General features: G+C 49.7%; 1 protein-coding gene across 1 annotated transcript in view; it reads left to right on the top strand.

Moving 5' to 3' along the window:
* The window catches only part of PRDM16 (PR/SET domain 16), a 199,387-nt gene that overhangs the window by 73,177 nt on the left and 101,208 nt on the right, over positions 1–25,002 (top strand). Inside the window, exon 3 of the mRNA XM_026051121.1 lies at positions 6,328–6,677. Coding sequence (XP_025906906.1) covers positions 6,328–6,677 — 350 coding nt within the window. The remainder of the gene's footprint in view (positions 1–6,327; positions 6,678–25,002) is intronic.

The raw sequence follows: 25,002 nt of genomic DNA, 5'->3' as shown, positions 1-25,002 counted from the left end.
TGCTGTGTGCTTTTCAGGTGTATTATACTCCAGTGTACTCCTCTGTAAGTATCTTTGGAAAGTGTTTCAGAAACCCTGCGAATGAGATTGGAAGTTAGCAGCTGGAGAGAAATTTTCCTTTTTCCGTTCCGTGCTGCAGGCCGCGGCTGCTGCAGGCGCCTCCCTGGGGGCTGCTGGGCTTGCCAGCGGCTGGGCGGGCTGGAGCGTCCCGTCCCGTCCCGCCGGCAGCTCGGGGGTTAAGGCACAAATCAAACCTCAGGTTCAGACTGTCAGCTCAGATAGTGCTTAGCAAGGGTCGGGGAAAAAAAGCCAGTTGTGATTTAGAAGAAAAACAGTGAGATTTGACCAATTCCATGGAATACCTTTCTTAGCCCCAGGGCAAGTGGAAGTGGTATATTAACCAAGGAATAGAGCAGAGGAGGAAAAAGGCCAAATCACATTTCTCTGAAACAAAGAGGCTTTTTACCAGGAACAAGCCTTGATAAAAATTACAGTGGCATCGCAAGTCATTTCACCCGCTCGCCTCAGGCCATATTAAAGCAGTGAGGAAATAGGGGATGCGGCAGCCCTGAAATACAAATACGGGAGTCCCGGGAGCCCTCGGAGAATAAACAGCCCCTTTTAGAGTAATGTGGAGGGTTTAAACAGGGCCAGGTGTGGTGCAACACCTAGGGTTGCCTTGGAGGAAAGCTGCACTCCTGGTAGGGTCCTGTTCCCTGTCTCTTTGTGGGCATCTGCCTCCTGTTCCACGTTTTCCATAATGCAGAATCTAAAGAAACGGGCTTAGAAATAATGGTGCTACCGGGTTCTGTCAAGATAAGCTATAAAAAGGCCCTGCTGTGTCCATGGGGTTGGATGGGCTGATGGACAACCGCATGCTCAGGCACTGTGTGATGGAGACCGGGAGCCTCCCATGGAGGTGCCAGCTCTGGCTCGTGYCCGATGTTTATCCACTGCTCTCCGGGCACGATGTTTTAGCCCATCTGCAAAACAATCAGAAAACCAACCTGTTTAATGATAACGGTATTTGCTCCCAAAGGGTTAGGAAAGGAGTAGACGTGGTGTTACCTTCTGCTGTCATTTGTTGAACTTGCCATCCTACCTCTCCTAAAATGTACGGGAAAGGGTCTAGGAGAGCTCTCTGCATTGGAAGTGGCTTCTAAAGGGGTGCACTAAAGTGCTGGAGTTAAACCTGCTCCATACATCGTGAGCGACTGTTGGTTTCCCAATGGAGAGGAAAGCCTGGCTTGAAGGAGCATGTGAGGGACCAGGGGAAAATGCAGCAACTGCAGAGAGGGGTTCGCAGTGCAAGCGTGGACTGAACTCGGGAGGTGGAAACCGTAGAGGGGAGAGAAGAGATCTCTGGGTTTAGCAAAACACATTGTGTTTTATTGCCATCTCTTGCCCCGCTGGAATTGCAGTTTCACATTGGTTAAGCGTCTCTGTGATGCCCACGTGGGCGCTGGGGCGGGGAAGGGTCTCTGGAGCTTTCTGCAGCGTGTGGCCTTGGGTGGGCACCATGGGCGGCCTGTCCCCGTGCTCCCCTCCTGGCCCCCCTGGGCACTCCAGACTAGTCCCGGGGTTGCACAAACCGCAGCTCGTGGGTCAAGCGCCGAGCTTTGAGGCTGCTGCAAAAATGCAGCCTTGAACTTGGTGAATTGAAACTCTGTGGGTCTCCTGCAGCCCGGGCAGGACTCAGCTCAGTGACAGGGAGGAATTCATGTTTGGCTGGGAAGACTTTAGCCAAAATGGGTGGGTTTGATTTTAGCAGCACAAACATCGTGGGGAGGGCGCTGGGGACCCCCTAATCAGCGGGGCTGTGCGCTCTGCTGCTGAAGTTCATCTGCTCCTGACAATTACAAGTATGTGAGAGGAAGAGAAGCAAACACTTTGCAAGTTTTATTTTGGAAACTTTCTTTTAAGAATAATTTACAAGAGTGCAACAAGCTTTGCAACTTTCTTATATTAAAATATGTCGGTAGTGGAAAATAATCTGAGTACAAGGCAGACTTGAAAGGCAGATCTAGAAATAGGGTGAGTTTGTACATGCCTGAATTAAAAAAAGRGGTCTTGTGAGTGTCAAGAAAATACAGCTCACAGAGTACAGCGTTACTCTGGTAAAAATAGTAAGCAGCGATTTCTCACTGTTCTTGCAGAGCTCTGCTGTTTATTATGTGATGTGAAATTGGTGAGCTGCAGTGGAATTTTTTTTTTTTTTCTTTTTTTTTTGCCTAGGAGTGGAAAATCCAACTTATAGCGGCATGGAACTGTGTGCCTGTGTGCCACTGGAAACAGAGCTCTGCTCTTGACACCCACCTCACGGCTCAGGCCGCTGTGCCGCATTGATTCGCGATTCCCTTCGGGTGCCGCGGCGGCCCCTTCCCTCGCCCTGCCCTTCCTCCCTGCGCCCTGCCCGGGCTGCGCGAGCCCGGCTCGCCATGGGAAATGCGCATTGCCATTGATTATTATTAATATTTAGTGTGTTTGTGAAAATGTCTTTTCCCACCGCTATTAATCTGTTATGTTAATAACGGCAGGGCTCCTGTCCTGGGCCCTGGGGAAGCCGCAGTGAGCGGAATGACAATGAGACGGTGACAAGAGCCGAAAAGCTCTCGCTTGGCAGAGATGTGAATTCCAATTGCAAGGTCTCCTTTTGGCGACTTGCAAATGCTTTATTCTTGCTCTGCCGTTGACATTCGGGACTGGGGGGAATATCCAGCATCATTTGTTAGTTTTGGGAGATCTCGTCTCACAGCTTTTTTTTTTGTTTTTATTCTAAGTAGGTAGCTTTTCTTTTAGCAGAAAAATTAGCTTGTGATAATTTTTTGAAGTTCTGTCTTATTACATGGCCAACAAAGAAATTTCTATAGGTAGAAACAATAGACATTAAAGGGAAAGTATTTTATAGCAAAAAAAACCAAGCAAACCACTGAAAAGCAGTGATATATTTTCTTTATAAGTCAAGACRTTTTCTTCAAGCATTCATCTCACCCTTTCCAGATTTTCTTTTGATAATGTTATTTTTATAGATTCTTCCTCAGAAATCTTTATTAACAACTGTATGTGAAATACACTGCATTTCCTTGTGATGCCTCATTGGAGTTACTATTTTGTAAATGGTTTAGCCCCAGAAATCCCAAAGACAAATATTATTTTCCGATGGTTTCAGCAGGGAAATAGTTCAGCCTTTTTTTTTTCCTTGAAATAACCCGCTTTATTCTGCATCCAGACAGACATTGAATTAATTTTTAACACAGCAGAATTTGCAGAAGTGACCTCTTAAGTTCAAATGTCAACTAAAACTCAGGGCATGGAGACGATCAGGTGGAGCGTGGTTACAGACATCACCTCCTCTACCAGTTGATTCGAATGGGGCCGTGTGTGGAAATATTTCTGATGCCTGGCTGAACTAGACTTTTGCTGGAAATATAATACTGGCATTTAGTGGAGAGTTATTTGGACACTTTCCCTGCTGGTTTTACTAGAGGAAAATGCGTATTAAGGAACACTTTGAAATATTGTTACAAGCTCGATTCTTCATTTCTGCCAGCAGAAATCCCTTAATAAAAGTGTATGAGTTTTTTTTTTTTTTTTTTAACTTAAAACTAAAGGCATTTTAAATTGGTAATACCTATTCTTTTACAGCCAAGGTCTGCAGAGACTATTTTTAGAATATATTTTTGAAAACATAGCCGATTAACTCATGTGCTCTTGTTTTTCATATCTCCCGTATAAGTTGTTCTTTGTTTCTTTTGAAGAAAAGAACTTGAATCAGCTGTTGCTCTGAGAGGTAAAATAATTAAAATAAGGACAATACAGACCATGAATATGAGATACGGATATACAAATTAAACCTGGGAAAGGGTTTACGTGTGAAAATGCTTGTTTTTATCACAGTCTCTTTCCTTTTCTTCCGTGCCGTTTCTTTGCCTCGTTCCTCCCTGTCTCCACGTCTGAATAACTCGGCAGTTCCTACAATTGCCCGGGACTAAATGGTTTTTCATGTATTCCGGGGCATCTGTCTGTGAGACGAGTGCGGGGAAGCGGTGACTCCTCAGCTCGGAGCGCGGCGCCTGGGCCGCGGTCAGCGGTGTCGCCCGCGGCCGCCGCGTCGCGGGCTGCTGCGCGGGACAGGTCCCGAACCCGCGGCGGCCCCAGGCCTTCGTGGGCGACGTGTCCGGCGCGGCTCGTCTGGAGGCGTTGCTGGCCCCGCGGGGTGGGAGAGCAGGGCTCCCTTCCGCGCTGCCCCTCAAACAGCGCCTTTGCAGCGGGCAAAGAGGAGGTGCTGGGTCGGAAACAGGCTCGGGGCAGCGCAAGGGAAGAGAAATATTATTTCAAGCAGGATATTCTTCGGTGTTTTCCTCGTGTRTTGGGGAAAAACGTTGACAGAGTTGTACCAAGTTACAGCAGAAGTGTCCGTTCAGCTAACAAGTTAAATTGAGGCTTGTTTTAACAGCCTAATTGCTCCAAGATGGGAGCGGGCCGTGGGCATTCCCTTTGGCAAGGGGCATGGGGGCCCACACACRTCCCATGTGTGACCGCCCGCCTTGCTGGGCATCAGTTCCCTACCTCTCCCTGGAGCTGCTGCTGGAAAGGGGGGGCCGTGGCCGCCCCGCCGGCCGTGCCAGGCGCTTGGGCGCTGCCGGGGCTCGGCCTTGTGCCCGGCCTCTGCTGCCGACCTCCTATTGTATTTCAGCTGTGGCCATCAGGTGGCAATCTGCTCTCTGGTATCTGCCCGCGCTCCCATCCCGGCCCTGCCCGCGGGGCTGCTCCCGCCGCTCGCTCCCCACGCTGCTCCCGCGCCCTGGCGATTCCTGGACAGCCTCCAGGGCCACGCGGGAGGCGGGCGGCACCTCCTGCAGCAAGGGGCAGCGCTGGAAGTTGTTCCACGTCTGCTGTAATGCAGCCCTGCCTTAGGGCAGCGTCCCTGTGGCCTGGCAGCAGCGTGCCCTTGAGCCCCGGACTCGTTATAGGCAGATGCAAAGGAGCCGCTTTGCGTCAACACCCAGATCCTTCGCTGCCTGCCGCCTCTTAGCTTGGGAAGACACCATGTGCGGCGGCGAGCGGGAGCTGCCGGGAGGCCCTGGGACGGCGCCGGGAGCCCCTGTGCGGGACGGGGACGGGGCCGTCACCGGTGCCGCTGTGCGGGACGGGGACGGGGCTGTCACCGGTGCCGCTGTGCGGGACGGGGACGGGGCCGTCACCGGTGCCCCTGTGCGGGACGGGGACGGGGCCGTCACCGGTGCCGCTGTGCGGGACGGGGACGGGGCCGTCACCGGTGCCCCTGTGTGGGCCGGGGACGGGGCCGTCACCGGTGCCGCTGTGCGGGACGGGGACGGGGCCGTCACCGGTGCCGCTGTGCGGGACGGGGACGGGGCTGTCACCGGTGCCCCTGTGTGGGCCGGGGCCGTCACAGTGAAGCGCACGGAGGCCCGAGGGGCTCTGCACCCTGTCTGTCAGCGTGCGTCACTTGGCCCTCTTAGATAAGGAGGCATTTCCATAGCGGAATTCTATGGAATAATTAAAGAAGGCCTTAAAAAGCAAATACAAAACCTGCCGCCCAAAACACCAAGCGTCTGACGCGTTTTCTCCTTTGCCAGCCTGTCCTTTGACGTTAGCTCCTTGTTCTGTGCCTGCAGACGCTACAGAGCCACGGTGAGGTCTGGCCAGGGCTGCGTCCTCGWCTCCGCTAGTGCAGAGGCCTTGTTGGTGTCCCGTGTGTGTTAAACCTGCACCCATACCCAGTTATCTGCAGAAACAGTCTTTCAGTGGGTCGTCTTATTGAGTAGTTTTGCTTAGGAGCTTTGAAGGAAATTTGAACTTGAAGTTGAAATTCAGAGTAATTTAAAACTTAATCAGGCCTGGACTGATTGCCCCTTGCGGGAGACCTGGGCCATGTTGGTCAGCAGCGACCTCGTTTATTCTCTGCCTCTGTTGCCCCGAGTTTTCACAGGTCGCCTTCTGCTAAACCTAGTCTTGCTTGTCAACTCRGTTGGAATTCCTGCTTCTTAAGTGCAAAAGAGGCTAATCATAGAGTAGAAAATAATTTGACTTGCTAATGCCAGGAGAGAAAACATTTACAGCAACCACAAGTATTTGCAGGATTGCAGAGYGCGTTGCTCGTGCAGTGTGAATATCGTGCGGCCACTGTGAATATTCCCACCTCAGTTCTACCCAAGTTCTGGGGGGAGGACTATCTTTTTGTTCTGCCACTACTTCTACCATATAGGATATAAAGTAAACTTCATGAAATTTTGTCCCGAGAAAGATGGGCTAATGTTCGCGTGAGTATTTCAGTGTGTTTTGTTCTGCTGTTTCCCCTTCCAGGTGACAGCGAGATTGTAAATAATATGTACGAGACGGACCCCGATCTCCTTGCTGGCGAAAGCGCAGAGGAGGAGACCGAGGACAGTATCATGTCCCCCATCCCCGTGGGGCCTCCGTCACCCTTTCCCACCAGCGAGGACTTCACTCCCAAGGAGGGCTCGCCTTATGAAGCTCCTGTCTACATTCCTGATGACATTCCAATCCCACCAGATTTTGAACTCAGAGAATCTTCGATTCCAGGGGCAGGGCTAGGGATTTGGGCCAAAAAGAAGATTGAAGTTGGGGAAAGATTTGGACCTTATATGACAGTACAGAGGAGCACGTTAAAGGAAGCAAACTTTGGATGGGAGGTAAGCACACTGGATGTGATTAATCACATTCATTTGTCTTCTCTGCTGATTGCTCATTAAGGTTGATGGAGTTGGGCCTGGCCTAGGGATAGGCGTGTGACTTTGCGAGTGCCGCTGTTCGGGATCACAGGTTTATATGCTATTTAAAAAACAACAGAAATGCTTTAGGATGGCWTCTTGGGCTACAAGTATTGCTCTAACACCATTAGAGGAAGGGTGGTTTTAAATGATGTTGGGTCACTTCTTAAAGTGCTTGTCATTTTCAGCTTGTGTTCAGAACTTGTCGCCGTGGAAGGAATAAGATTAATCGCATCATGTTCTGTAGTTGGGTGTGCTACCTTTGACTTCCAGCCCATGTTAGCTGTGCAGGCCTTATTAACTGCTCATAGTAAAATAACATGTATCCATTAACACCCTGGATGTTCCTGAGTTCTTGTTCTGCAACAAGGAAATAAATAGAAAAGTCATTTTCCTTAAGAGCCAAACAGAAAACAGTCTTCAATAGGAAGACCTACCCAATCCCGGAACTCTTGTGTTCTTCTCCTTGCTTCCCTGGGACTGTCCCAGAGATCTTGGTAGTCTCTTCTGCTCCTGTTTGCTTAATTTGAAGGCACCTTTCCCTACAGGACAAGTGCGGGAGCTTTGTTTTCTCAGAAAACCAAGTCCATAAGGCCACACGTAATGTAAAATATGCCTTGTGCCCGATGATATTTACACTTATAATTATGAAATCTGAAAAATTCGTGAACAGCTYGATTCTGTGAAGCCCTAAGAAATATATCCAGATATTCTTGTTCTTCTTTAGCGTGTCCCAAGCGCAGGAAAAAAGCAAAGGCACTCACTGTAAAAACAGTGCTCAGCCATATTTTGTAATTTCCTCTGCAGCAGCAAATTTCTAAAGTGCTAAAGTCAGGATTTGGTTGAATGAGTGAGTCAAGAGTTCCCTTATCTCTCCCTCTCCCTCTCCCTCTCCCTTTCCCTCTCACTCTCCCTGTTTCCTTGGAGAATAAGATTGGAAAATCCTTCTAAAATTCTTTAGCCTGACAATTGGCAGCAAAAGGAAAAAAGAAAAAGGATGTTTTTTGTCACTCTTAGCTCATGTTGACTAGATTGCTGCCTCCATCTGTTGTTTCTTACAACAGTGATGGATCTATCGCAGTGATCCAAGGACTGGGTCTGTACTTCTACACTAATAAGCGTTCCCTGCAGTTTGATGTTTTTTGAAAATACTCTTCTGTAACCTCTGGTTTTGACTTTGATGATTTGATGGACATTCTTGTTCCTAACTCCTTGTTGCTGGCTAATTGAGATATGAGTGCTGTGGTTCAATTGCCTCTTCTATCCAGTATATTAGTATTTTTAAATCAAGAAAATGGTAGTTGTGCACACACAAACTTCTTCTATTTTGATAGTCCTCATTTCATGTCCTGTAGTTCATGCTCTTGAATGGGAGCCCTCTAGCTCCAGGAGGTAAAAGAAGGTATCTCTTGTTCAAAGTTTCAGCTTACTCATTATTTCCCCTAGTAGCCCCAAACATCATAGGAAATACCGAAGGCCATGTCTGACCTTGAAAGAAAAGCTATGTAATGTTTGTTGTTACAGGTATTTATATATTTATACTTACGTATTTATATATTATAGGTATCCCAATCTATTTTATTCCTCTACTGTCTTGGTTTTTATATRTTTTTCCTCAAGCATTTGCCTTCATCAATATATATTTTTAAAAATACTCCTTAATTTAAACCTCACCTGTTATCCAAGGGCTTTTATAAGAARGCACAGCAGCGAATGATTCACTTATCAACCAAAACTAAGGGAGAGCTGCTGGTGTTTCCCTTCGCAGCCCGTCCCGGGGGCGATTCAGCAGGTGCCCGGGATTCAGCAGGGTCCCGGGAGCCTCGCTGCGCCGCCTCCTGCAGCTCCAGTGCTCGCCAGCTTTGGCTGCTGGGTTTTCTTCCAGCTGCTTTGCTGGAGGAAGGTGCAGCCTGAAGGCTCGTGCTGACCACGTGCAGCGGGGCTGCCTTGCTGCTCGCTCCTGCTCCTCTTGCCCAGGGACACAGCACGTGCCGTCCAGGGTACCCCCAATCAACCACACTGCGGTTTCACTTTCTTGCTGCTTAGGCCTTAAAAAAGTGCGTTTTGGTTGTGGGGAATGATTTTCATCACTTTTTTTTTTTGAGTAAATAGTAGTGTTTATAACAGCACTGTTTTGTTTTGCTGGGAGGGGAGTGGGAATCGCATCCTGGAGGGAAATACAGTGACCAAATTCCAGGGACTTTGGAAGGTTTTCAGGTATGTTTTTAGCTCAGCTTGCTTCGCAGAGTACATACCATTTATAACATATAGTGCCTTCGTTTGAATTTTTATTTTAAGAGAGAATGTTTGCTGAGACACAAGAGAATTTGGGGCCTCATGGAGATGAGAGACTTGACTTTTACATATGAAAGATCTATGCTTTCATTTAATATTTTAGGTCGAAGATGGAAACTGTCCCATGAAAGACAAATAGCTGTAGATAAATTAAGAATAAGCAGCTAAGGATGCAGTGAGAGTCCCTGGCTTCTCATCTGTGTCAGTTGAAAACTGCTGTCTTTGGAATACCGGGGATGCTTTCGGCGTCAGTGATTCATAGCGCTTCAACCTCCTTGCTCCCACAAAAGAGAGTATTCTGTGGTGTGTTTTGTTTTATTTTGCTTTAGAAATACATACATATGCCAACAAACATTTATTTCACAGAAGTAGCTTTGATTGCAGAGGGGAGAATTACGTTGTATTTTCTTGGGCCTAAAATACATAGAAGAAGGAAGGAAAATCTGAACATAGTTCCAGCTGTGATGCTTTTGTAGGATTTCTCCGTTAGGAACATGCAACCCTAATTCTCTCGTTTCATTTAAGACTCTGACACWGCTTGTTTAAAAAAAGTGAATGGTGCTTAAAGAAGGATGTGAGCTCTTTAGATGAGCAGTCTCCAAACCTTTGCACTCGCCTCTTTCTAATGTTCTTTTAACTTTTAGACTGAAAGGAGGTGATGACATTTCCTTGTAGATTTTCACGTGTCTTCTGATTCATTCTTTTTTTTGGCCTCTGCCTTTCCCTTTGGCTTGAGGAGAATGTTAGTCTAATTGCCGTTGTTGCTCAGGGAAAGACTTTATGAATCGCTGTGTTCAGAACTGCCTTTCGTGCTCCTGCGAGGAAGGAGCAGTGCTGGAAGCTGCTGAGGATGGTGCACATGGACATGCCCTAGACAGAGCCCGTGTCTGGTTAAAACAAACAGAAGCCGAAAAAAAGGAGGGGAAAGTGGTTGCATCAAAGGCAAAATCCCATTCTCTACAACTAAAACTGCAGGATGGGGGTTAGTTAATCACCTTCAGCTGTGGATAGAAATGAAAAATGCATTTAATAGCATCCAAGTAACGTGATTGAAATTTGTACCATTTTTTGATGTTTCAACATCAGGGTTAAAAGAGTGAGTCTTTTTTAGGCCCGAGAATGCCAAGATATTTTTCTCTATCTTAGGCACTTCTCTAAAACATGGGTATATAAGGAATTAAGGGGGGAAAAAAAAGAAGAGACAGGGAAAGGGAATGACTAAGAATACCTCCTGATATTTCTCTTTTATTTCCATAAGGGGTAATAACTCATGAGGAATCCGGCAGAGGGCACTTTCTTTAAATAGAACATTCTGATTCACAAGCAGAAAAAGGAAATAAATATTTTCTTTTCGTCTTCAAGAGACATCCATGAATACCAGCTTCAGAAACAGTATTTTATCATCTGCACTTAAAAAGGGGTGGGGTGTTGGGGGAAATCCCAGGAATAGCTCAGTGGCGACCACAGGATTTGAAAAATAGCTCTTTTCCTTGTCAAAAGCCTTGCGGGATGCAGGACACGATTTCTTCCTCTGGAATTTCAACTTTTGTACAAGTCCAACCTTTATTTTCCTCCTGTCCTGGAGAAGTTCGACTGTCGGAGCATTAGAACACCCGTTTTTTTGTACAGGAAATGGTGGATAAGTTAGAATTAAACCATAAATGTGTATGGCAGTTAAAGGGAGGCCTCATTGCAGGGACTGTTTTGCAGTTTCAGGAGGCAGGAGCACCGCGATGCTCTGCTGTTCTCGGGGTATTTCTACGGGGCGATTGGCGGTATTGAGAGCACAGCCCTTGCGCTAGGGTGAGGTAGGAGTGGCGGGATGGCGTGGAGCCCCGACATGCACTAGCAATAGAGCAAAGCAAGCTTGAATGAGCCGGTGAACTGCCCCCAAAGCTGCCCAGGCCTCTTTCCCGCCGCAGGGCCACCCACTCTTCGCTCGCGCTGTCCCTTGTGGGATGAACGACTCTTCCCGTGGCAAAGATGGAGCAGCACTGGGGAGCTGCTGGCTAGAGCAGCTCGGGGGGATTGCAGCACTCTCAGGTTGTGGCGCTTTGGTAGCCGCTTAATTGTCTCCGTAGATGCAAGCAATTTATGCTGTGACATATAGATCATGTACGTACATTCCGCGTGAGAGCGGGCGGCCGTGGGAGCGTTTCCCTGGGAATTGCGGAGCCGCTCGCGGGCTGTAACCCGCACCCCGTGCCGCGTCCGTGCCGCTCCTCGCCGCGCCGGTGCCTCCTGCTCCGGGCCCTCTCTGAACGTCAATGGACGGCAAGGACATTCGAGGCGCAGCACGAGGGGAAGCCCTCGGCTTGCTCGGGTTCCAGGCTGGCCAGAGCAGCAGCGACTCCGTGCTGTGTTTGCGCTGGTCAGCGGCACGCACGTCCCAGGGGGGTGTGTAAATAAAGGAGAGGCCKCTCGGGTGGCACGGCCGTTTGGGAGCGCGGCAGGAGGCGCAAACCCGGGGGCCTCGCCAGGGCTTGCCTCTGCYTATGGGCCTTGCTGCAGAGAGGCACAAAATGGGCTTAAATTAAAGGCGCTCCTCCCTGGTGGGTATTCTTGYCCTTGTGTCCTGCTCCTGGTGCCTTCAGTGGAGCTCTCTCGAGCTGCTGTATGCAACTCGGTGCCAATTCTCAAGTAAATCCGTCAGCCAGTCCTGGAAATTCTGTCCTGTACAGTAAGTTAGTCCGGGAGACCCGTCCTTTGAGAAATACTCTTGTATTTCATGTGTCTCGTGATGGTTTTGCTGTAGGAAGTGCCCTATCCCGGCCCACTCGTGCCGGCATTTGTGCGGAGCGTGTCGCTCAGCGCCGAGAACCGGGTATTTTCTTCCTTCTGATCTGATTAGCGAGCAGGGTGTTTCTTTGCTTTGAGATAATGCCTGGGCAAGTCATTGGTTTAATTGTACATCTTATTGTGTCATCCCTGTTCAATCATGTTCAAAAATACCTACCTTTCACCCTTGTCCCCCACCTCCCTTTTCCCATTTAGATCTCACTGAAGTCCATTCTGCCTTATCAGCACAGTAATTTCATGAGCAGAGCTTGGATTTCTGCCGTTTAGGCCCCGGCCATTGTCTGTCGCAGCTGCAGTCAAGATAAACCCTCACCCAGAACAAAGTTGGAATGACCTTTTACAAGCAGAATCTGCCTTGTTTCCCTCCAGACTAATTTATCAGCCTTCATTTCAGCCTAGTCTCTCAGCGGAGGCCTGAAAGAACATTACGGAGAGCATGAATGAACAGGGGGATTAAGATGCTTGGCTAGTCCCTCTTTTTCATCAGACACCTTCTGGATTTACTGAGATGTAAGCTGTACATGACCGTAAGTGGTGAACTGCCTTAAACTTGGAGCAAGGGAAAGGGAAGGGAAGGAAGCTAAAGATCCCCAAGCCACATGGCAGGAAAAGGAGGTCTTGAGATCAGGCAGGGATGGCCCTGAGAGCGGCCGGGCACCCAAGGCCCTGCTGGCGGTGACACCAAGGACAGACTCTCGCTGGGGGTGGACGGGGGGCTGCTATCTGCCCTAGTGCGGGTGAATATTCCATCAGTGACACACTGGGAGCTGGGGCTGCTTTACTGGAGTCGGGTAGGGCACCCTTCATACCCCAAGACATCACATCTCTTTAGTGCTGGTACATTTGACTCTCTTCATCTTCTACGGAGTGAAACCAAGGGTTGTTTTTGTTTAACAGTTTCCAAGCATTACTGTTAAAACATGAGCTGCTCAGCTGGGGGCGCGGGGGGTCCTTGTCTATGAAGGTTGAATCATTGTGGTGGATTACTTTAATTGAGTTGACTTGAAAGCTTTCGCAAAGGAGGAATTAAACACAGCTCCAGCGACTTAACCTCTGGTATTGGTGGTGGCGGCTACAGTTGTTCCTGTGTTACTGTGTGCGCGTTGGGCACCGTAGAGCAGAGCCCGAGCCTAGCTGTGCCTGGACCGTGAGCACAGGGGGGTTTGAGCCGCCCTGCAAAGCTCCGAATGCAGCAGCAAACAGGGGCAAACAGCAACTCCARACGTTTAGGATGTGGATTCTGGTCAGGACCAAAGTTTTGGAATGGGCTTGAAGCCAGGAGGGCTCCAGCATCGGAAAAGCTCAGCCCTGCCCGCGAGGCTTTCCCAGCTTCCCTTGACCTTGATAAACCCCACTGTAGTAGCCTACCTTCTGCCTTCCGAGCACTGAAAGTCCTTGAGATGCAGTGGCTTGTGGTCATAATAATAATAATTAAAAAAAAAAATTGAACTTTTATAAGTCTTTGGAAAACTTTTGGTTTGGAAAGCTCTAGGTGGAAGCTTAGTTTGTGCTTTCTTTGTATCTTCTATGTTGCTAATCTATATATATTTTTTGTGCCGTTGCAGTCTTTCAGCTGGTAATACCAAAGCTGTAGATTTTTTTAGAATTAAGGTGCTCTTTGCTTCAAACTATGGTTGTGCCATCTGCAAAATTGCACAGCATTTGCACTGGAGACATTTGCTGAAACTAGTAGGACAAGGTTTGTACTGAGCTGGAGACAGCCGTTCTGCGTGAAGCAGAACCTGGGGTGCAAGGCGGGTGCCTGAAGCGCCTCCCTCGTCCCCTGTGATYGCCGCCGTCGCCTTCAGGTCACACAAGGACCAACCCTCCCTTGAAGGGACGTTAGTGACAAAGATAACAAGGAGAAATGAAATTATTCTGAATAACAACCAATGACAGAGAGAGGAGTATGGGCAGATATAGTGGGCTGGATGGACCATGGCTCTGCTTGGCTGGGCGATTCTGTGGCCCTTGCAAGACACTGTTAGTCTTTCCTTCCCTTTGCTCTGCTTAGCTGTGCTGCACTCGTGCTAGCAATGCACCAGTATTCGTATTGCACATCACATTTTCCAACTTTCTATCTTTTTATTGTGCGTTTAGATCCAAGTCAGCGTTCACGATGAAAATTCTCATGTTGCCTGCAGTTCACTGCAACATTTTGTGGTAATAAGCTGGGAAATGTCAGACTTAGACATGCTAGCCAAGGTGATTTGTTGTGCTGTGGGCTGTGGAGCAGCATCTTCAGTTTCTACTGGTTACAATTAATGTGAATTTCTTCCTTCCTTGCAGAAGTTACTCTCTTTTTCATATTGAAGGAATTTCCATGCAATGATTTATTTAATTGAACAAATGAAGGTATTACTTATCCCTGTTAGATTCAAACAAATACATTGCTCTTGCTTCGTGACTGTCCTCTTTTGGTATATAATCGATACCAATTTATGATGCTCCCTGAGAGGCTGGTACATTTGAATTTGCTTCTCAGTGCTGATGAGTACCTTGCACCCTAAAAGATTGTTTCTGGAAAAAGTACCCTGTTTATTGAGATTCAGAAGTACACCACTACAGCCTGGTTGATAGGACTGATAAGTTATGAGTCCTTTCCTGATTTTTTTCAAATAGCTTCATTTTCCAAAGAATTTGTGCCTATGTGGGATAGATATCAGTAAATGCTTGTGTAAATTTGCTGCTTATTCTAAATAGTAATTGGCAAGATTGAGAATATAAGGAGCTTGGAATGCGAATGATGGAGCCCTGATACTGTATCTTTTAATTTATTACCTGTATTATCCACACTTTGTGTTTTCCACTTTGTTCTCTCTCCTTCACGAGTTGTGTTTTCACTAGACTGGCGTTTTCCTCCTCTGATGAATTAACTGTCAATTGAAGTTAGTGAGATAAATCAAAACAAATGGACACGGGCCCCGTATTGACTTTCTCGGTGGCTGGCTCTGAAAACCGCTTTGCGGGCGGCTGCGGGGCCGGCGCCGGGCGCGCGTCCCCGCTCTTCGCCACCGTGCCGGGATGCTCCCGCTTGGACAAGGGCCTTTGGTGGCTCCTGAAAACCTCGGGTTTGACCTGAGCGAGGAGAACCGTTGCCAGTCTGCTTTGTGCTGCCTCCACGATAGATGGGTGCTGATCGGATACCCGTGAGCAGTGTCGTTTATGCCCCTAGCTAGACTAGCTAGCGCCCTGGAGTAGGCCTGAGCTGTGGCTGTGTTGGGTGCTGTGAGTGTCTCTCGTCCCTTGCCAACAGGGTGCAAATTGCACAGCACAGACGTTCCCTCTGCTCTCACCCAGGCTCTTGGACAGAGCGCGATCGCTCTAAATAGGAGAGCAGCAAATCCACGTGCGCGTGCTGGCAGCGCTCCGTGGGCTGCGGGTGTCCCCAGCAGCCGCGCTGCTCCCCTCGTGCCCGCCGTGGGAACACGCGGCAGCCAGCCCGCAAATCCCTCTGCTGTTTGTTTGCCTGTGGCTTAAACATCTGTGCTTTGAAACRCGTTCCCAGTCAGCGAGATTATTTTTTCATAGCTATCGTTTTATTGCGTGTTTTGTCTTCCTGTGTAACCAGCACCACGTTTAGCAAATTAATGTAACACCTCCTCACCTGGAAGAGATCTTAGGCTTTGCTTCAAGAAGTAAAAGGTTAAAAAAAAAAAAAAAAAAGTGTGTGCAAAGGAATGGATGGAGGAAAGGGGGTAAAGCCTCTCAGCAGTAGGTTAATTGGAGACTGGAATACCAGTGTAGATGGGAGCACATAGTTTCCTTGGACAATGTGCTAAAGAACTGGGAGCTGGGAAGGACCAGCTGGGATTGTTAGTGAATTAGCTGAAGTCAGAAACCACTGAATGAAGCAAAGAAGTAAAGGGGAAATGAAGGTTAGGGTATAATTCAGTCTAAATTAGGTGGGCCATTCACAATGCATAAAAGGGCTCTGAGCTTCCTTTCTTGGGGAAAATGGGTAGGAAAGCTCACTTTTATTTGGATGTGGGGTGAGTGGTTGATTTTAAGAATGCGCTTACCTAGAGCCAATAATTTTGGAAGCACATTGTCCCACATGAGTTCGGATGAAGCATTCGAATAATCTCCTGTGTCATGAATGTGAAAGACAACAGGTTTAAGAAGAAAATATCCCATCAGTTATGCTGCAAGTGCCTGCCATGTTAATCTGTTACGAGCTGAAATGAATTCTACTCATTTATTTTATCTTTGCTAGCTTATTAGCGATGGAAACTCTTTATCGAATCATCTCTAAACTCTGGATACTTGAAATCCGCTCTGATGTGGACCCATCTACTTGTTATTTTTGGAAAGATTTGCTGTGCCGTTTGTGTTGCAGCTTCTCTTCGCCCTGTTTGATTTTCTAAATGACTATCCCACTGGAAATGATACTGCAGACATAGCACTGGTGCTTGGAGAGAACATATTAGTTCTACCTTAAATTTTGGAGTCCTAAGGAAGCCTTTCCTAGGAGAGGGAGGGGAGCAGGAGGACAATGTAAACTGGCCTTGTAGTTGGCTTTTTCTTTTCTTTTTTCTTTTTTTTCCCTTCTGTGATTAACCCGGTGCAGGCAAAGCCAGAGAGCTGTGTGTGAACTCTAAAATCACCGGCAAAAAGAGCTCCTGTGGTGTTTGCCTCCAGSTGGGGTTTGCAATGGTTGGCTCTGGCTGGGGTGCCAGCACGCTGGGGACCCCGGCACAGCTCCGGGCACCCTGGGGATGTCCCCAAGCACATCGGGAGGTTTGTGGCAAACGGCTGTGCAGGTGACCCCGCTCTGATACCCTGTCAGCTCGTCTCGGAACGTGCCCTGTGCAGCATAAGGCCTTGAACCTGACAGGACGATGCTGGCTGAGGGCTGCCCAAGCCCGTCGGGCACATGCGCAGCGGGGCAGTGCCTGCAGATGCTGCTTCCAGCCTTGCAGCTGTTTGGAAGGTGCCGGGATGCCGGCAGGTCTCCACGTCACACGTGTGCAGAGCGGTGGTAGCTTCTGTTCCATAGCGTGGTGTGCAGGGCGTCACCACATTACAGGCTCATCAGCTGCACAGGGAGACACTGTTAAAATCCTGGTCTGGAAAGCTGGGTGCTGCTAGTGCACCACCAGCCTTCCCACAGGGATGTTCTGCTGGCATCACAGACCTGCCTGCTGGCATCCCGGTTTGATGAGAGGTGAAGAGCTCAATGGGGAGCACGGGAGACGGCCGCTTGTGCCAGGGAGCGGCTGCCCTGGCGCCTCCATCCCCCGTATCCATTTCTTCATGTTCCTTCCAAAGGCTCCTGTCAGGCCCAGTCAGTTTAAATGAGATTCAGGACTGGAAGGGCAATAAGTGTTCAATCAAGGTATTTGATAAATTGCTTAAACAATCTTGCAGATTGCAAATTCTGTAAATGCAAGTTCTGCATTTATTCAAAACTAGTGAATGTGACAAGAGTAAGAGACAGCAAAGTCAAAACAGCAGGAAGAAAAAACTCAGATTCTTTGATGAGATTAAAATACCAGCAATTTAAGTGGCAAGCAGGTAGGACTGTGCTGCTTGTATAGCTTTCCAGCCAATACTCGARCATTTACAAGGAGCATATACAGATGGGATAAAGAAGAGAGGCTGATTTGATGATTGCAGCATAATTTTACCTTTACTTTAGGGTATGTGTGTTTTCCTTAATATCTTGAATGACATAATTTAGATGGTCAGGAAAGTTTTTCCGCTTATTAAACAGAATGACAAGTGACTGTAAAAGTAGCAGAGGGGCAATTTCAACAAACCCCAGATTGCTTGGAGTACTGAATAATTCCCTTGGGCTCGGCCGTCGTGGCGGGAGCCTCCTCGGCGGGGCTGGTTCTGATGAGCGGCTCCGTGTGAAAGATGCAGACGAAGYCCTAGAGCAAACGCAGTTCCCTGGCCTTGAAGGAGCTGCCTGCCCGTGTTTGTGATCCAGGGCTGCAGGTTTGGTTATCCTAAGGAAAAATGGAAGAAAATAGTGCGAATCGAACTTCTTTTTGACTGCCTGCCAGAGTGAAATCTTGCTTTCTCTCTGACTTTATTTCTTCCTATAAATGARAGCAGATTAGCAAAATACGAGGGGAGAGGAATGAGCTTCCTGTCAGTGCAGACGTGAGCACCAGCAAGCAGCATCACCTGAGATGAGTGTTTGCTGGGCTGCCAGGAGGCGCCCGCGCCGCGGCAGCGATGCTCGGCAGCCTGCTCTCCTCTCMGAGCTGCTGCTTTGTGCACACGAGATGCTCCTGCAGCATCCCCTCCCTTATTCATAACCCTGGCGGTGTGTTGATCAAGAGCCTGGATGCTAAAACTGTGTTTCAAGTGTATTTGTTCTGCTCGTCTCCATCACTGGTGCCTTTCTGGTTCTCAGAGGGGCTGCCGGACCCCTGTTCCCTGCAGATCTCCGGTGCGGGCGATGCTCCCGCTCCCGGCCCTCCAGCAAGTGACCCCTGTGGCCTTCCCTACCTGCTGCGCCACAGGTGGGACGTGTCCCAGGGGACCCTTGGAGCGAGCGGCCTGAAAAGTGCGCGTCTGTGTTGGGGAGAATATCGGAAGACTTGGGGATTCTTTAGTGAAAACCACCAGTTGCAGYGTGTTGGGTAGTGCGTGGGGTAGCATTCTGTGCATGGACATGCACTGTGGTGGGCTTGAGCAMCAACAAAAACTATGCACRCACAGACATACATATATATATAATATATAAATAAAATTCCCGCAAAACAAACCAAAGATGCTAAGTGCTTCCTGGAGTTGTTTTGCATCCTATCTGCAATAGGCTTGGCACGACCTGCGTCTCCCTGTGAACGTTTCGAGCAATTCTCTCTTAGTTAAACTAGTTTTACAGAAGCCACCCAAATGCAAATTGTTTTGGTAAATTAGTAAAGGTTTGCCTGCTAGAGCAGTAGCTGCTAAAAAAGCCTTACTGCATTTTTTTCTGAAAATTAAACATTAAATGTGAAATTAGCTGAAAGATTCTTCTTCCCCGTGTGTATATATTCAGTAAAAAAAATCTTTCTCCTGTGAGTCAAAAACACTTATTTTTTGCTCTTTAAAGGCAGCTAGTTTTTAGGACTGCCTAGCTGTCGTTATTCTCTCTCCCATAAAATATGTACATTTTAGCGCATTGAGCCCATCCTAGTTCATGGGATTGAGCCGCTCTAAAGAGCCCTTTCAGTTGTTAACTAATAAACGAATTGTGTGCAAGGTGGAATGGCTTTAAAGCCCCGCTCTGCTTGCATGGGGCCGGCGCCTTTATGTTGTGCTCGGTGCGGGCTGGGAGCCGGGCTGCGGGTGCGTGCGGGTGCGTGCGCCTCTTGTTTCATTCTGCTGGAAATGCTGCACCACAGTAGGCAAAATGGATGAAACAGAGGGAAAAAAGAGACAATAAATAGTTTCCTAACCTGGCTCGGATAATAGAGAAAGTTCGTTAGATTTATTAATCCTCATTTTCCTTTGGACTGTCAGGCTTAGAGTGACAGTAAAAAAGCTTGTGACGACTTTGGCTAATTTGCACTCCATTCACTTTCTCATGAAAACCCATCAGGATGACTGAAGAACTGCTCTGCAATTGACCTTATTCAATGGCAGAGTGATATACTGGGAAACAGGCCAGTTTTTACAATGCCGAAAAGAGCAAATTGGACGGAATCTTTGTTCCTCTCTTTCTTTCCCCTTCCTTTTTATGCCAGTCTTGCTCTAGTTAAGCTCTCCCATTTGTTGCAGCGGTAGCTGCGGGGCTCAGGTCGCCCTCGGGGCTGCGGGTGCAGGTGACGAGGGCGCCGGGCAGGTGGTGGCCGCCGGGCCGCCCTGTCCCCGCGCGGCAGCCCCGGGTGCCGCCGTGTCCCTGCGCTCCCGCGGCTGCCCCGAGCTGTCCCCGCGGGCGCGCGGTGCCCGATGCAAATGGGCACAGCTGTGAATGGGCAGCGGGGCCGCATTAGCACATGAACAGTGCTGGCGCTGGCAGGTATCAAATTTAGCCGGGATGGTGGAGAATGGCAAAGCGGGAGCTCCGGTGGAGGCCCTGAGAACGGGGCTGCTCTGGGCCCGGGTGCCCCTCTCTTCCCTCTCGCTGCAACGGCTAAAACTGCCGCTTGGTTTCCGGGATTCCCCAGCAGATCGGTGATGAGCGGGATCTGTGAAAATCTTGGATGGSCCAAATGCTGCTGCTAACCTTTGTAATAGTGGTGCTCCCGAGGTGCAAGGCAGGTCTTCTTTTCTATACCAAAGGTCTGGTTATGAAACCAAAGAATTGGCCGAACACAAGGAAATGCAAGTCTGTGCAATGCTGCTAAGAGAACCGCTAGTGGTGCAGTGTCCGGGGATGCATTTTTCTTTGCGGAGAGCAGGATGCAGCRAGGTGGGTGCCGGAGCAGGGCTGTCCGGAGGAGCCCGACCCGAGGGCACCTTGCAGTGAGCAGAAGTGCCCCCGTGGCCCGTCCTCCGAGRGCTGGACGGCAACACGGAGCCGCCGGCAGCAGCACCAGGGGCACGAGCAGCGGGACGGGACTGCGGCCAACTGCGGTGCTGCCCCGGTGCGTCCTCGGGTCCCGCGGAACCCGGGCCTGATGGCAGTCCGGCCTGCGCTGTTTACATCAGAATATTTAACATGGGCGATTCCTTCATTTTACTTAGTAAATTACTTTCARTTCATCTAAAACTGTAATTCTGCAAAATGGAGAAATGGTCTGATCTATTTTTCTTCCTCTAGGCAATACTCTGTGTAAAAAGAGAAGGAAAAAAATCCAGTACTGAAGTGCTACATGTAGAGGTTGTGTTCTCTGGATGGTGCCCTCTTCATTTCTTGCACCTTTTGTACCACTGCAAAGCGTTGCAGTGGTTTGCTCTGCTTTTTGTTATTTTCCCCCGCACGTTTGGTTGCTTTTTTCCGTTTACCGAACGTAAAGGAAAGGCAGTGACGGGCACAAGCCTAGCAGCGCTGTGTGGGCTCGGGGAGCCGCTCGCTCCGTGGCGCTCCCGCTCGCTCCGTGGCGCTCCCGCTCGCTCCGCACACCGGCCCCAGGGTGCCCGCGGCGCCGTCCCCAGTGGCGCAAACGCACCCGGCCGCCGCGGAGCAGCGGCGCTCGGGGAGGGCTCCCGCTGGCGAGCTTGGCCCGTAGCTTTGCGCACAGACGAGCAGCGTGCGGCGGAACCATCGAGGTTTTGCTGTGCCGCGGAGGAAGCGCTGGCGCTCCCYGAGGGCGCCCGGGCCGAGCGGGGCATGCGCTGCTCCCGGGATGCCGGCGCCGCTTCCCGCTCTCCGCGCGGCCTCCGGAGCCCTGCGCGGGCAGCAGGCGGCGGGCACGGTGCTGGCTCTGTCATCTCCTTGCCCTCCTCCTTCTGGTGCCCTCAGGTCCTCCAATTTCCCCTTCTCTCTCTATCGAATTCTGCCCATGTCCGCACCCTCATTAATCAATGTCAAGTCACGGAGTGTACAACAAGGGCCGTATTCTTCGGCTGCCCCCTCAGYCCTCATACATCCCATTGTTCCCAGCACTGATTCAGATGGCAAGAAAACAGCCGATGCAGCACATAAAAGAGATGAGACAGAAATGAAAAGAATCAAGGAGGGGAAAAAAAGGAGGAGGCATTTTTTTCCCCTGAAACACTCGAATAAATACTCGGCAATGATAATTTAAATTATTCATACATTTATGAAAACATCCATTGAAAAGTGAAGTGTATGATGCTCTTTGTCTATTTTACTTGTCTCTTGTTTGCGATTAACCTTTACTGTAACTTGGGCTGGCAGTGCCATGCTCACAAAGACCAGACTTTTCCTTCCATGGGAAAAAATGTTTCATCGTATCCAAATGAAAAATTAAGTGGAGGTATTTAGTGCTGATGTGGCAATTTGCAAAGCATTAAAGATGCAGTATTATCCGTGTCCGTCGTCCAAACACTGCCTGTTTAAAAGGGAATATACAAAGCCRGCTTTTAAGGGCGCGTTCCTCGCGGCGGCGCCGGCTGCGCGCTCTGCCCCGGAGCCCAGCCGGAGCCGCGGGATCCGCCGCGCTCCGTGCGGAGAATCCGCCCGCGCGTGGCCACTGGGGAGCCCTCGGGAGGGGAAGCCCGGAGGAGGCCGCGCGTTGTCGCTCTGCCCCACAGCCCTTCTGCTCCAGCCCTGGGGTTGCTGCATCCATTTGGAAAAACTGCCCTTTGTGGCCAGAGGGATGGGAGAATAAGAAATGCCGACAGTGATAAACAAGCTAGGATTGGCAGTAAGGAGAATAACTTGGGAAGTTTGGAAGCGCTTGGAGCTGTGGGATTGCGTTTTTTGGTACATCTCTGCAATTCCCGCTTGCTGCGGAGACTAAGAGAAATAGTCAAAGAAAAGCTTTTCTTACAGCATTTGTGTCTTGCTTGTAATTCATCAAATTTCTATCTGGCTTCCAAACCGAAGAGGCCTGGCTAATGTCACATAATCTATAGATAATCATCCAAACATTTTTATTCTCAAGTGAACGTATTTAGTGCAGCAAATATGCATGTATGCCTTGCCATAACTGGCTGATTACGTGGGAGGGGGAGCCATTGTCTGGCAGTCAAAGCCAAGGGATTTTAAGCAAAGATCTAGTTACTCTTCTGTTGACTCTGCAGTTGACTCTTTGTGTGACCTTGGCCATGTCACTTATATTTTGAATGCTCCGCTTCCTTCTGTAAATGGATATAACAGTTTTGAGGACATGCAGAAAAGTGTGGCGGAAACTTAATAAAGCATTTTGAGATTTCCCCTCATAATAGGTGCTGTAGGGTCTTGGCAATTGAAGCTAATGGCAGCCTTTTCAGCAGTGGCTTTTTGTGAAGCGTTGTTATTGTGGCACTCATCTCGGCAGCGTCGCCGCGCTTCTTTTATGCCTTTTCCAGCCCCTGTCCGCTTTTGTGGTTTGTCTTTCAGTTTTTTGCTCTAGCTATTTCTGTACGAAGMCATGCTAAAGCCGCTTTCTTTACATCTCTCTAGTTTTGGCTTTGCTAAGCTTGTGTTTTAATGCTGTCTCTGGGTCTGCCTATTGCGAGGGTGAAGCGTGTGCCCTTGTTTCAGCAGAAAACATTTTTAGAAAATCTTCTGATGGATAAATCTGCTAAAAGAGGCTGTCAGTTGTAGGATACAGTATTTATATAGAAAGTGTGGTGGAAAACCGTATATTAAAAGAGGAAAGGAGCTGGAGCAAAAGTCCTAAATCAAACTCCTGGCAATATACTGTCTTGCTGTGTATTTCTTGTTAGGCTGCGATTCCTTTTTCTTGGAAGTTATCCAGAACTTCCTGGCTCGGCGATCTGGGATACTGGCAATGCACAGTGAATTTTTTTTTTTTTTTTTTAATATACTGGCTATATGCAGCAGCGGGAGAACTTCAAAACGCTCTGAGGTTTGTTTGGGTACCGAGAGGCATCCAGAGCGGTGGTTCCTTCGCGCGGCTGATTTGCATAAATCCTCCCGCGCCGCCGCTTCCCAGCCAGAGCCCTGGAATTCCCAGCCGGAGCCCTGGAATTGCCACCCCGGGGAGAGGCTGGGCCCGCCCGGGGCTCCGCGCGCCGGCCCCGAGGGTGCCCAGCTCCCGCGGCCCCGTCCCGCGTGGCGGCTGCAATCCGCGCCCGCGGAGCAGGGCCCGGGGCTGTGTCCYCCTCTGCGCGGAGCAGGATGCGCCCGCGCGCCCGGCCCGCGCTGCTCCTGCCCTCCTCCCGCTCTGGGAAGGTAGCCAAGTGCCACCGAGGACATGGAGCAATAAATCATCCTCCTTCCAACATCTGCAGGCCCCAAAGGGTAGCCCCTTGCCCGTGATGATCTCGCCTCCCACCCCCTGCTTTTTATCCTGTCCCTCTCTGACAAAACACCTATTGTGGGAGCGCGGTGAAGAAGAGTCCTTTCTGCCGCACAAAGGCAAGTTGTGAGCTGCCAGCGAAGATGCCGAGGGCTCTGCAGGGAGTCTATATCTCACTCTTTCTCTCTGCAGTTCATACTTTCCCTCTCTCACGGGGGTCACCCAGAGCCTTTCACTCTGGCTTCATATTCACATAAAGACATCAAGAAAAAAAACCCACACCAGAAAGAATTATTAGGCATGGCTGTCAAATGCTGCATGGGGGGGCAGGGGAGAACAGTAACTCTTTATGTGCCGGCCGTGCTGCCGCAGGAAGACACGGTGACCTGAGGAGCGCGGAGAAATATTAAACTCACATAGTGCGTGGCAGCCCTCGCGCTTGACGGGAGCACCTTTTATTTTCATTTCTAGTTTTAGGAGGTGTTCAGGCTGCAGGGAGCTCCCCTGATCCCGCTTGCTTGGAGGACTCGCAGTGTTTGCAGCAGCCTTTGCCGGCTGCCGTGGCCTTGTCCTGGGCAGGCTGCGGAGCACCTTGAGGAGCGGAGCTGTCACGATGTCCCCGTCCCCTTGAGCGTGCAGGGCACCGGGCACCAGGAGACCCTCCCGGGGTGCCATTCCCTCCCGCCGCGCGCACGGAGCCCCGTGTTCCCTCTTCCGCAGGGACAGCGGCTTGGGAGCAGCCAGCGCGAGGGCCGGGCTGTTGCCCCCGCGGGATGGGTCCCTGCAGGAGAGTCACCCCAAGCTCGTCCAGGAGCTCGTGCACGGGGCGCCCGTGGTGCTGGAGGCTCCTCGAAGGCGGCCCCGCCGCCCTCGCGAGGGAAGATAAATTAAAAACTCCAGCTAATCCTCGGGAAGGCCGGGGCTGTAAAGTTAACATTGAGTAGCCTCTTAAAATTTACAGTGCAAGGCATCAAAACAGAAGAGAAGTGCATATGTATAAAGTTTAAAGCATCCTTATAAAAAGCCGGAAACCTAACACTGCATTCCTACAAATTATTCCCTTAGCAAACATTTTTATTTCCAATTAGTAAAAGAAAAATTGCTAATTTGCTGCAGTTGGACAGGCCTGACGTCTCAATCTGCAAAGTGTCAGTGCTGTGAAAGGAAATGTTTCACACTGTGCTGGAGAGAGAGAGCAGCTCTAAAGAGGGTCAGGGCATCGGGCCCAGAAACCAGATTGACTGGCCATAGTGCTAAATTACTCACACAAGACGCACATTGTGTGCGGTGCCAGCTCCGCAGCGCTCGCCTTCTCATTCTTTCCCTTTTTTAGTTGGTGCCCGTGGGGGAGGCGAGGGATGGGATGGCGGGGGGCGAGAGGGAGGCCTCGCCGTGGG

The sequence above is a fragment of the Nothoprocta perdicaria genome, unplaced genomic scaffold (assembly GCF_003342845.1).
Source record: "Nothoprocta perdicaria isolate Ctin4 unplaced genomic scaffold, notPer1 scaffold_72, whole genome shotgun sequence".
NCBI classification, from domain to species: Eukaryota; Metazoa; Chordata; class Aves; order Tinamiformes; family Tinamidae; genus Nothoprocta; species Nothoprocta perdicaria.
This window is presented reverse-complemented; position numbering and strand designations above follow the sequence as displayed.